The following is a 12,828-nucleotide window of genomic DNA, read 5'->3' as shown; positions in this document are numbered from 1 at the left end:
AGGAAGATCCTTCAGTTATTGCCAAAAAGCTTCCGTGCCAAGGTTACAGCGATTGAAGAGAGTAAGGACCTTGATGATATCAAAGTCCAAGAGCTAATTGGCTTGCTTGAGACTTATGAGTTGTCATTAACAACACAAAGGAAGAGCAAATCTCTTGCTCTTAAGACTATTAATGAAAGGGTAGAGATTCACAACTCATCGGATGAGGAAGTTGTCGAAAAAGATGTTGCTTACCTTGTGAAAAATTTCTGGAAATTCTTGAAATTCAAGAAAAATGGAAAATTTGGTGATAAAGGGAAATTCCAAAGTGCTGGAAAGGAGAAAAAGGAATTCAAAAGGAAAGATGGAAAGGAGTCCCAATCTACTCAAGGAGTCACCTGTTTCGAGTGCAATGGACATGGCCACTTCAAGAAGGAATGTCCTAATTATTTGAGAATGAAGGGCAAGGTGTAGGCCACCACTCTTAGTGACTCAAACTCTTTCAATTCTGATTTAGAGGAAAGCTGTGATGGAGAAGGGAATTACTCTGCTTTTATGACTATTGATAACGTTAAGTCTTTGGAGGACTTGAGTTTGCTTGTAGAAGAGCTTGGGGAGCATAGTGATGAGGAATCAATGGGAGTTGTAGAAGAATCAGATGTTGAAGAAGATGAAAGTAATGCAAGTCTTCAAGAAAACTACAATTCCCTCCTTAAGAAGTCAGGAGAATATACAAGGGTGGCCAAGGCAGTCGTGAAAAAGATGAAAAAGGCAGAGGAGGACTATAGAAGTCTTCTAGTACATTATAGGGAGGCCAAGTGTGAAATAGAGATGGTGAATGGTAAGCTAACTGAAGCTTACACAAAGGTAATATTCCTTGAGCTTAAGGTGGTTCAAGCAAATGCCAAGATAGAAAGGGTCTCCACTAAGAAGCTTGATGAAGTCCTTTCTCATCAAAAACCTTTCTCCGATAGAACCGGATTGGGATATACTCTAGAAAGTAGTTTAGTTGTCAATATCACCAAGGAAGTGAAGTTTGTGAAGGCCAAGGAGCCGGTAATGGCTGCCACTACTCCTGAGAAAGTAAAGGTGGAAAAGAACAAAAATGTGGCTGACCAACAGGTGTTGAATAAGCCTCATAACCAATCAGTGGTCAGGTCTGAAGCAAAAGGGAAATCACTTCCAAAATCACAAAGAGGTCCTAGAACAAAACATTTCTGTCATCATTGTGGACTTCAAGGACACACCAGACCAAATTGTCATTAGCTTAGAGCATTGAAGAATACAAGTGATCAGAGGTCAAGAGAACCAAGAAATGACAAAAGGAATTGGGCTGTTTAGCAATCAAGAGGCTGAGTGGGTGATTCTACAGTGATGGACGTGATGAAGATGATTGATGCATTCACCACCTGTTTTTCAAGCTTCAATCGAAGGTTTGAAAGCCACAACTCTCGTACCCAATCCTATAGGGATATCACCCCAAATGCACGTGACGTGTGGGTGAAGAAGGGTACTCATGCATAAGCATTACGTCATGTCTATGCATTAATACTTCCTATGCTTTGTGACTTTGATTGGTTGTGTGCTTTATGGTTAGATGCTAGCTTGGTTTGAAATATTGTGTTTGTTTTGTTTGCATTATTTTTTTAAAACGTTTTTACATTGTTGTTTTTGATCAATCTTTTCTTGGTTTTGTGTCAAAAATCCAAAAACACATAAAAGTAGAAAATTCAAAAAGTTTGATCCACATTGTTGTGTTTTGTCACAATCATGTTTTGCCTTGTATCTTTGTGCTAATGGCTTTGTGCATCTACAAGAGTAGCTTATTCTCTATGCACTTATGTCATTGTGGGAAAACTCTTGAAATCTATGTGACTATTGTAAATAGATCTTTAAACTTGTCATAATGATTAGTCAATGGTTTTGTTGATCTTGAGACATGCATAGACTTGTGCCTATATATCTTCCCACTCTTTATTTTAATGTTTTTACTTAAAGAGCTCAACAAATGTAAATCCCCAAATGAAAAGAGATAATGAGCTGCAAAAACCATCGCACATACTAGTATTTCACTAGGAAAAAGGGAAAGCAACTTGAAATAAAATGTATGATGCCCAAAAAGCCAAAAGCTAACTTATCAAATTGAAATATAAAAAATTTCAGACATTGATCTCACAATGAGATGTAATGATTCAAAAAGATCAAATGATATGATGTATATGAAGCCAAATGAAAAGCTTCAAAGTTATGTTATCAAGTTTATGTGGGAGGTCATATATGCATATTTCTGTAATTGAGATGGGTCACTCTATCTAGTGCTAATTGTGTATGTCTTGGTTGAATTGATCATTGAAGCTTCACATTAGACTAAGGACTATCTTTTTGTCTATGTTCAAGGAATGCTTTATTCATTCATGTGATTGTACTTGATTAAATGTGTTTCACATACTCAATCTTTGTTGATCAAACACAAAAAGATTTTTAAGTGTTTTTTAATTGTTTTTTGGAAAGTATTTTGTTTTTGCAAAAATATAAAAAATTTCAAAAAACAGTGTTGCCCTGTTCTGGCGACTTGGTTGCGGGTCAGTCCCATCGCATGCCCCTAGTCACGAGCTTATAAAGAAGGTTTTTGTGACTCTCTGGCAGGTTAATGTCCCAGTTGCGAAAAATGCTTAGAAAATTTTTCAAAATTTGGGTTTTTAGGTTTCTCGCGACTTGATGTGGCAACTTGTTCACGAGTGGAAGGTACAGTCACGAGAGTCATACCGAAAGTTTCGCGACTCTCTCGCGAGTGGAATTCCAGTCATGAAAAACACTTAGAAAAAATTTTCAAAATTTTTGTCTCTAAGGTGTTTGGCGACTTGTCCTGGTGACTTGTCCACAACTTAACTCAGTCACGAAAAACGCATGTTTTGTGTTTTAAGGTCCATTTTTAAACTTTTTCCGTTTTCCCTCGAACATTTTCAACTGTTCATTGTCCTGTCCTTTCAACGCTCTCTGAAACTCACCGTGTCACTCTCACAAACATTCATTTTTCTTCAACATCTCAATTTCAATCTTCAAGAAAAGGAATGGGTTTTCTTATTTTCTTTAAGTACTTCATGTTTATAGCGTTGTTTTCTTGGACTTTTGAGTTGTTGTTTGATTTTGAATTTTGAGATATATGCTGTTTCGGATATGGGTTGGGGTTATTTTGTTGAGTTTTTTTGAATGGATTTTTTGGATTTAATAATCTGATGCTTGATATGCTTATTCTAATGCTTGTTTTTCTTTCTTGAGTACATTTATTGTTCTGACCTCAGTTATGCATAGTTCACAGATTGCTTATTGCATATCTACATATGTGTTCGGCTATGTTCCCTAGGATGTTCATGTTGGGTTTCTAGGCTCACTATCACAATGTGCTAAGCCTTTGTATCTCATGTCATGATTGATTCTAAACTGAGTTTAGACTGAATGTTTGGTAGTCTTCTTTGTTCTTTTCAGCGCTACTAATCTCTTACTGATTTTTGAGTTTCCATCTACTGTGCTCTGTTTTTGTGGGCTTTGCTGTTGTGTTTTGCAGATGAGTCCTACAAAGAAGAAGACTACTGCCAAGAAGGGTAACAAGAGACTAAAGATGGGTAATACAAAGTTCAGGTCTCCTCAACATTTTGAAAGGTACACCCAGTTCTACTTGAAGGCACCTGTCATCCAGGAGAGATTTCTTGACTTGGAGGATTTGAGGGACACATTCATTCCCAGTTGTTTTGAGGGCAGAGGCTGGGATAAGCTATTAAGTGATCTGCCTGGAGTATGTGAACCTCTGATTAGGGAGTTTTATGCTAATACTGTGTTAAGAGAGCATGGGATCAATTGTTGGATAAAGGGACATGAATTCACTATAGATGTAGATGACATTGATGAGGTGCTGGCTTTTGAGGATATGGATGATCATGATTTCACACATTACAAGGATAGGATGCTATCCTTAGAAACTGTTCAAACTCATAGTGGTGGAGTTAAAGAGAGGAGATGCCTCAACACTATTACCTTTGCAGCTGATATAAGATGCCTAATTGTGATAATAATGTTCAACCTGTACCTAGTGACATCAGTGCTCATATATTCTACACCATTGTTGATGAGACCAGAACAACCTCCAAGGCCAAGCTGATTTTCCCCAGCCTACTTATGAGGCTTTTTAGAGTGAAAGGTATGGCAATCCCTTAAGATATCATCCTCTTGCCTACTCCCTCAGCCATTAACAAGCTAACCATTACAAGGATAAGAGTTCGACTTCTGGGTGATGATGGGGAGGGTGACCAAGAAGAACATGAACCTATGGAGATTGAGACAGAGGCTGAAGAACAACCCTCAAACTCAAAAGGCCGTGGCAAGAGGAGCAAAGCTTCATCTTCATCTGCTGTACCTTCAGATGCATTCCAGATTACCCTTGAGAGGATTGATGGGCTCAGAGATGTCCAGAATGAGCAATCTGACAGACTGGCTGCTCTTCAAGATCAGATGAACTTACATTCACAAAGCTTGATAGTTTCACCATCCAACAGTACCCTTTTGGCCATTCTGGTCAAAAAAGGGGAGAATTTTGGAGGGTAGTTCTTGAGGGGGAGTGCCTTTTTGAGGGGGAGCATACCAAAAACTTAATTTCAGCAGTGTTTACTTTATACTCTTTTGTGTTTTGTTTTGAAGTGGTGTTATTGTTATTATGGGGTTTGCTAAATACACTTGGTTTAAAACTCATGGATATGGTTTTAATACTTTGTTTAAAGTTGTTGGTTTTATGATATATATATATATATATATAAGTTTATATTCAGTTTAAATTTACTATATTTTGTACCCATGCTTTGTAGCATAGTACTTATTGATTAATGTTATGCATTTTCTTTAAGTACATCACTCTTGTGCTCTTTGTGGGATTTTATACCCTAAATGCAATTACCTTGAGTTGTTGCATTGGTTGAGTGTTGGACATGCAAATGATACTTTGCTTTGAGCTTATTAGCTTGCATGTCTGAATGTTCATTCCTTGTGTGAATGAGCATTGCGGTCACTATTTATAGTGATTGTATGTTTTTGGTCAAGTCACGATTTATTCCTTAATTCCATTTTGCTTGATCGTATTGTGCTTGCTCCATATGCATTACAAGTTTTCTACATACAATGATCATATTGTGTTGTTTTTCAAGAGAGACTTGTTCTTATGGTTCAAGAGCTACACAGATTCTAGAGTTAGGTGTGAGTGAGTTTTGTTCAACTGTTCCCAACTCACATGTTAAGTTTAGAGTTTGTTTTAGGATTTTGTCACGGAATAGCCAAAGGGGGAGATTGTATGGTTGAATTTAATCAACCATCTTGTTGACTTTATTTCGTGCTAAATTTGCTTGTAATTCAGCATTTAGAAACCCTGTATTTAGGTGGGAATCATGTAAGGGTAGTATGTGAGAGAGTGTGAAGAAAATCTCAAGATTGTGCACTCAGCAAAGGACTTGCGACTGGATCTCATGGCTTGCAAGTCGCTAAAGGATGCACACAAGTGAAGAATGTAGAGGAGCTTAACAGTCATGCCAGCTGGAGCACTACAGGGCAAAAAGTCCAGTCTAGCCATTCAGTTAGCTCGCAGCTTGAACTCGCGACTCAGTCAAACCATGAGGTCAAGTGGCCAATCCACTCTATTTGGGAAAAAATGACTCTTCGCATTCCATGCACACTAGTATAAATACCCCTTATACCCACAAAATGTAGAGAGCTTCTAGAGAAAAACCCTAGAGAAAAACAAGATTGACTCATCTACAATCTTTATATAGTGACTCTTCAAATTCCTCAACTCTCACCCTCTCCATTGTTACATCCTTGAGAGGTTCTTTAGCCAAATCCTTTTCTCACTATACCCGTATCTGTGAGAAGGCTTTTTGGCACTTTGGGAAGCAATTCAGTAAGGACCAATTAATATTGGTTGATGCTATGGGCTATAGCAGAATCCGGTAAGCTAGAAAAGACAAATGTTTGGCGTAACCTCATTGGAGCAAGAAGCTTGAAGGGCTTAGGTACACTGGGTAGTTTAGGCTTAGAGGGTCTTCTACTGTTCATGTATCCCAACATCATTTTCTAGTGGATTATTGACCGCTTGGAGGGCGGCGGAGAGGTTTTACGCCGAGGACTTTGATTTCCTCTTCGATAAGACATCACTGTGTTGTTCTTGTGTTTGCATATCTCTTCTCTTAATTTTTGCCATTTAATTTCTGCTGTGGTTGTGATTTTATTTGGTTTAGATTGTTTTATCAATTTTGTTTTAGCTTATGTTCATGTTCCACACATATATTGTTTGATAGTAAGTTTGAATTGGTAATTTGTAATTTGGAGGTCTAAATGTTCATAGTGTTTTATTCGCTATTTGAACTTTCAAGATTTCTTCACACTCTCTTACACACAACCCTTACCTAAATCCCACCTAAATATGGGGTATCTAATTGTTAAATTACAAGCAAATTTGTCACGGAATAAAGCCAACACTTGATTGAATAAATTCAAACTTACACATTCAACTGACGTGAACTCAAGAAAGAGGTCAAGAAGTGGATCAACATAAGAGGTGGTGGAAATATGTTCCAAAGCAAGGTAAGGAGTTGAACATCTTGTCTTCCTAGAAGACCACATGGCTTCTGATCCAAATTATTTGGCTACAGGATAATAGTATCTATAACCCTATTGTTGAAGGCTGACTAAGGAAACAACATAATTGTGGGCAGCCCTAAACTTTGGCGCGTCCATATAGTTGAAGAAGAACAAAACAGGAACAATCGAAGACTTTAAGTTAATTATAGTATGGGGTTTGCAAAACACCTGTTGATGCTGTACATGACAATGAGATGTTCTTTCCTATACCCAAACAATCAAATTGGTAATAAGATAGATTTCTAATTATGTGGTTCTATATCACATAATTTTAGATTTTCCATACAAATATCAATTTCTTTATCCCAAAAATTAAAAGAGGTGAGGGACTCTTTCATAGGGAAGATAGGGAAGGAAAAGCATCACAACAAAAAATATCGCTGATTATAATAAATATTTAACTTTAATTGGACATCATATTTGACAGATATATATCAAAATGCATGAAAATCTATTCTTTTAATGCTTTACCGTGGAATTAAAAGAGAGAGAGGAAAAAAAATAAATAAAAGAGCATTTCCCATACAATACAACCTATTTCAATGCACAATCAACTTAGCTCTTGCATGGCCCTTTGAAATTTGAAATTGCTCAGTTATACCAAGATGCGCCATAAGAAGCCAGACATGAGTGATTAGTTCTCCACCACGAGTGAGCTGCTGAGCATGATGGTTCCATCGACACTTACTGGCTGCATAACATAGCATTTCTACCCATACATGACTTATCAACTCCCATTTCTTTTCATTTTCCAAACATTGCAAAGATTTTGCAAGCCGACATCCTTCAAACAGCAATGACTTGCTTCTATCTCCTTTCACTTTAGATGGAGGAACTTCAGTACTCACTTCAAGTAAAATTATTTTAGCTTGATTGCCAACACATTTGGATTTTCTTTCTTGAAAAAATTCAACCGCCTCGGCCCATGTGTCTTGGAACCTGATTTGTCCAATTCCATTGGGAAGCATAAATGGACGCATGACTAGAAGATATAACATATAGTCTGATAACAACTTGCTTTCTTCACAATTTTGAATTTTGACAGAATTCGGGGATGTGTTCCAATCTGAATAATAACAAAGGTTTGTTGCAATATGCCAGAGAAGAATGCTTTGGTCAAATTCTTCCTCAACGCTCTGTTCGATTGTTTTATAATTTTCTTCGCCGATTTCATAATGGCATTTTGCATTTTGAAGAACCGGATCAAATCTAACCTCACCGCTCTCCTCCTCTGATTCGCGATCTTCTTTCTCCTTGCAATCAGCGCATTTTGAATTTTTAAGAACCTGGTCACCCCTATAAGCACATAATCCCTTGCAAGTCTTGGGATCTTTGGCACTCTTTGATTTCTCTTGTAGCAGCCCAAATATTAATTCCTTCAATTTCATAGAAACCTCCGCTGAATCTTGGTATCGAGACTTTTCTGGCAACTGATTCCTGCATAAGAACTTCTGGATAACACGAAACTTGTCTGCCTTCTCTTCAAGACAATAACTTATTAGATTGAATTGTCCCATTGTATTGGACCACCTCTTATTTTTAGAGAATCGAATTTTTGAAATGGTTTTGCACAAGAAATCCACTACGAAATTCTTGTGCTTACTAAGCATCAGCATTGTCCAGTCTGAGATAACTAGTATTAACACGGCATATATCTCTAAGAAGATCGCTCCAACCAGCAATACATAAGTGATAATTATATCGGCTGTTGTGAAGGCATGCTTCTCCATGATCAAGAAAGCCACAAGAACAGACACGGTAGAAAAGAAACTGATGAGACGCAGAAGACAGCCCTTTTTAGAATAAACCATGAAGGCCTTCGTGAAAAATACGTCGAACATGAAACCCAGCTCAACCTCAATCACTTTAAAAGCGGCATCATAAGATGCTTTTTGAAAGAATGACTGGCTGTTCACCTTATCTTGGATGCTGAGGATTAGATCTGCGAATAGCTGCTTGTAAGTCTCGAAGAAATGATAAGCGTCTTGTAGAGCGGCCGCATCTAAAATCATGACGTTTTCTGGGGCTGTAAAGGAGAAATCTCCTACAAACAAAGCATCGCTGAATTTACCAGGTTTAACGTCGAACCCTTCCTCTTTCTTTAAGCGGTATTCTTCCATGTATCTTGCATAATTGGGGCCCTGATCAGGAGATGGAAGCATGGATGCCTTAAAAATTTCACTGCTCGCGGACCTCAGAACCCAAATTCTCTCCCAAATTTTAATTATCCCGGCAATAAACATTGGAATGGCCAGAAAATTCAGCGTAGTTTTTGTCCAGGCTCTGAGGAAGACATAGACAGCCACTCCCACCTGGATAACTAATGTTAGAGAGTGCCTTCGCCACAACTCATTGTCTTCCAAGGAATAGGCAGTAATAGTGTCTGGACCACCAAGGTGTAGCAGAAAAAATGGAGCCCAAAATGCCGTTATCATAAACTTTGGATCTACCGCATTATCTTCAATATTTCCTGCATTGCTAGAAAGCACACTCAGCGAGACTGTGGCAGACCAGTCCGCAGATAGGTAAGTGATCCACAGAATGACACTGAGCATGTCACTGGTCCAATACTTTCTCCTACTGCCCATCACGAAAAGGATGATTTGTAAGCTAAGGCTAACTAAAACCAAAGCTTGTATCTCCCATTCGTTCAAAATTGTTCTTAGTCCTGGTGGGAAAATCTGCATCGTCTTCCTCTTCCTTGTCGAGATCAAACTGCTATCTACTGAAGAAAGGCACAGATGCATTTATTTGTTAATATGTCGCATAGCAAAACATGATAATCAATGACAAAAGGCACAAATGATTAATAGGTTACCTTATCAGAGCTCTATCTTCTTTTGCTGACCTCTACAAGTAAGGTTGCTCAGATTTTCTTCTTTTTCTAGACTATATACCACATCAAATAAAATCCAAAACAAACCAGAAATTGCAGTTCAGGTCTGCCCAAAATATAATAACCATAACGACGCACCTAGAAAGTTAATTGATCGATCATGTAAGGACCCATCCCTCTCTCTCTCTACATATATATTTAAGGGTCAAATATTTTTGGAGAGCCATGTGACACATTTTGGAGCTTTGGAAACCAGGTTTTTTGTAGATTGCATGTTAAGTGGCTTTTTAATGGTTCTTTGAAAAATAAACATATCATATAAAATGTTGCTTTTAATTTGTGTAAAACACATTTTGGGAAATTGTTGTGAAAATTTTACCTTTCTAAAAAGTGTTGTATTGTAACCTTAGTAAATATATGCTTAATTATGAAAGGTGCATATATTTGGTATGGCATATGGGAAAATGCACGAAGTATTGCTAAAGGAGAAGATTGTTAGGTTCTAAATATTTAGCTTTAAATGTTTAGGTTCTAAATTTGTTGTATGTTGGCAAACCAAGAATAAAAACTAGTCTAGTGTATGATCTTAGTTTCTTTGAAGTGGTTTAGATATTGCTTAAGTTGATACAAGTCAAGATTCAAAAACATACAAGCTGCAAAAAAATGAAGTCAGAAACTAAAGAGCTCAACTGATCGAGAAAGGGCTTTCGACCAATTGTGACCGATTGAACTGCGATTCTATAGAATTTTAAAGAAGACCCAACACTACTAGATATAAAACCAAAACCCTAATACATGTTTTTCAAATTTTGTGAGTTACTCCTGTAAGATCTGTGAGTTTCTATAACCTTCTAACTTAACAAGTACCTACAGAAAATCAAATCCCTATTGCTAGTACCGGTGGAGTAAATTTGTTGCATCAAATCAATTACTCTTGATAATCTAATCCTTTGATTGGAGATCTCAAAGTCACAAACAGGAGTATTTATGTGTAACATATTCATAATAGAAGAGTGTAGATTTGAAACTGCATGTAGTCACGTTATTAAGTAATACATGCAGTAGCAATAGATTTAGGATTAAGTATATTGTAAAAACTTTCATTCTATTAGTGAATTATTGCCTTGTGGATTGTCTAAGTTAAATCCTTCTTAGATTTTTTACCTTGAAACTAGACAATTTCATTGGTTTTCCTAGATCATCACATTCTGTGTCATTTACTTTCTGCTGTGTTGATTGCATGTGATGTATGTTTAATCTAAACTTGCATAATTAATTGATGTAGAACACAATTTGATTTTCATATTTTATAATTATTTCATTATAGTATTTTTATGTAATTTTTGTTATTTTAGGTTTAGGTCATTTATTTCCTTCTTTTTAGGTGTTTTTAATTTTAATTTTTTATAGTCAAATTAGGGTTTCATATGCTTTTGTAGCCGCCTTAGGGTTTCTAGTTGCCCTAAGTTTTTTTTTACTATTTAAAAGCACTATAACCTCCAAAGGCAATTCAGTTTTTAGACTATTATCAATAAACATAGACTTTATGTAAAATTCTTTCTCTAGTGAATTCTAGTTTATCTCCTTGTGGAATTAGAGAAACCCCTTGTGTTCCATCAAAGAGAATATTGCGTGTGCTTTCTTCAAGCTTCTACAACATCAGTTGGTATCAGAGCCTTGACATACCCTAGTCTAATGGCTAATTGGCGAGACGGTGACCACCACAACAACAATGGCAACAACAACGTCAACAACACAGTCCTCACTAGGACTGAGTTCTTCAAGTTTCATGAAGAGGCTTGTGATGAGAATGAACTATTTCGTGAAAACAGTTGGTATCAAAGCTTTGACATACCCTAGTCTAATGGCTAATTGGCAAGACGGTGATCACCACAACAACAATGGCAACAACAACATCAACAACACAATCCTCACTAGGACTGAGTTCCTCAAGTTTCATGAAGAGGCTTGTGATGAGAATCAACTATTTCGTGAATCAGCAAATTATAGGCGAAATCCAAAAGATTGCTACTCTTCTTGCTAGGAAATCATTTGACAACAACAATATTTAATATATTCAAAGATGCACTCCTAACTACAAGAAAATTTCATTCTTTGATGGAGATATGTGTAAGTTGAATTTTATTGACTGGCTTCTTGATTTAGAAGAGTATTTTAATTTTTAGAAGTGATGAAGAAAAAGTGTGGCTTGCTTCTAATAAATTGGATGATGAAGCACAGGAATGGTGAGAAGATATTCAAATCAATAGAAAATGACAAGGTAAGCATCCAATCTACTCTTGGCAAAGAATGAAAAGTGTATTAATTGATTTATGGTTTCCTAATGACTATTATGAAATATTAGATTATACAAGTGTTGATTGTAAATCTATATATTCATATGAAAAGCAATACGTTCAAAAAATAGAAGGTCAACCACAAAACTAAAATTATCACAGCCAGGTCCAGGTGTCAAGTAAAGGAAAGGGTTTTAGGGTTGAGAAGAAGAAGCCCATTTCTAAAGAAAATTTTGAAGTGGTTAATAAAGATCAAGACTTGCAACAAGTTATTAAATTGAAGATTGAAGATACCACTTGTCAAAAGTGTGATGAAGATGTCAATAAAAAGAAGGCTGAGTTGATTGTGGATAATGATAGAAATTAAGAGATGCTAATTATTGAGAATATTGAGGAAGATCCCATTGAGGTTAAATATGCAGATAAGTCCACAACTCATAATCCTCAGGTTTTGGTTGATTTTTTGAAGAAGGCCATGCAATATGTTGATTTTCTAGGAGTAGAAAATTTTAATTTTATCATCAATCCTTTGTTGATTGATGTTGCAAATAAATTTAAGGCAGATGAGAAGAAATTTTATGCTACACTTTATGAAGGATTCAAGTTTCAGAATTGATCAAGTTATTAAAGCATTCAAATTATTTAAAGCGAAAGATTTCAAATTTCAACTATCAACTCGAGGATGAGGTTTTCTCCAAGTGGAAGGATCTGATGTATGACACAATTTGAATTTTAAATTTTGTAATTTTTTAATTATAGTATTTTTATGTAATTTTTGTTATTTTAGGTTTAGGTTATTTATTTCTTTCTTTTTAGGTGCTTTTAATGTTATTTAATCAAATTAGAGTTTTATATGCTTTTGTAACCACCTTAGGGTTTAATCAAATTAATGTTGCCATAAAGTTTGTTTTTACTATTTAAACGCATTGTAGGCTCCAAAGGCAATTCAATTTTCAGACTATTATAAAAAAATTAAATAAAAAAAAAAAAAGATTTTTTGTCAAATTCTTTCTCTAGTGGATTCTAGTTTATCTCTTT

At 36.2% G+C, this 12,828-nt stretch overlaps 1 protein-coding gene across 2 annotated transcripts; it reads right to left on the bottom strand.

Annotated features, from left to right (window-relative positions):
- Positions 1-7,041: 7,041 nt before the first annotated feature.
- LOC115989394 lies at positions 7,042-9,761 on the bottom strand. Of its 2 annotated transcripts, none has more exons than XM_031113064.1 (2): positions 9,476-9,761; positions 7,042-9,382 (listed from the first exon to the last, which is right to left on the bottom strand). In XM_031113064.1, exon 2 carries the CDS (start codon positions 9,342-9,344, stop codon positions 7,197-7,199), a length of 2,148 nt encoding a protein of 715 aa, XP_030968924.1. In that variant the 5' UTR covers positions 9,345-9,382; positions 9,476-9,761; the 3' UTR covers positions 7,042-7,196. The 2 variants fall into 2 exon arrangements, with proteins under 2 accessions (XP_030968924.1, XP_030968925.1); XM_031113065.1 differs by having other exon boundaries at positions 7,042-9,379.
- Between the last annotated feature and the right edge of the window lie 3,067 nt (positions 9,762-12,828).

This window comes from Quercus lobata, chromosome 5 (assembly GCF_001633185.2).
Source record: "Quercus lobata isolate SW786 chromosome 5, ValleyOak3.0 Primary Assembly, whole genome shotgun sequence".
Classification (NCBI taxonomy): domain Eukaryota; kingdom Viridiplantae; phylum Streptophyta; class Magnoliopsida; order Fagales; family Fagaceae; genus Quercus; species Quercus lobata.
Note: the sequence above shows the minus strand (reverse complement) of the source record. Positions and strands in the feature narration are given on the sequence as shown.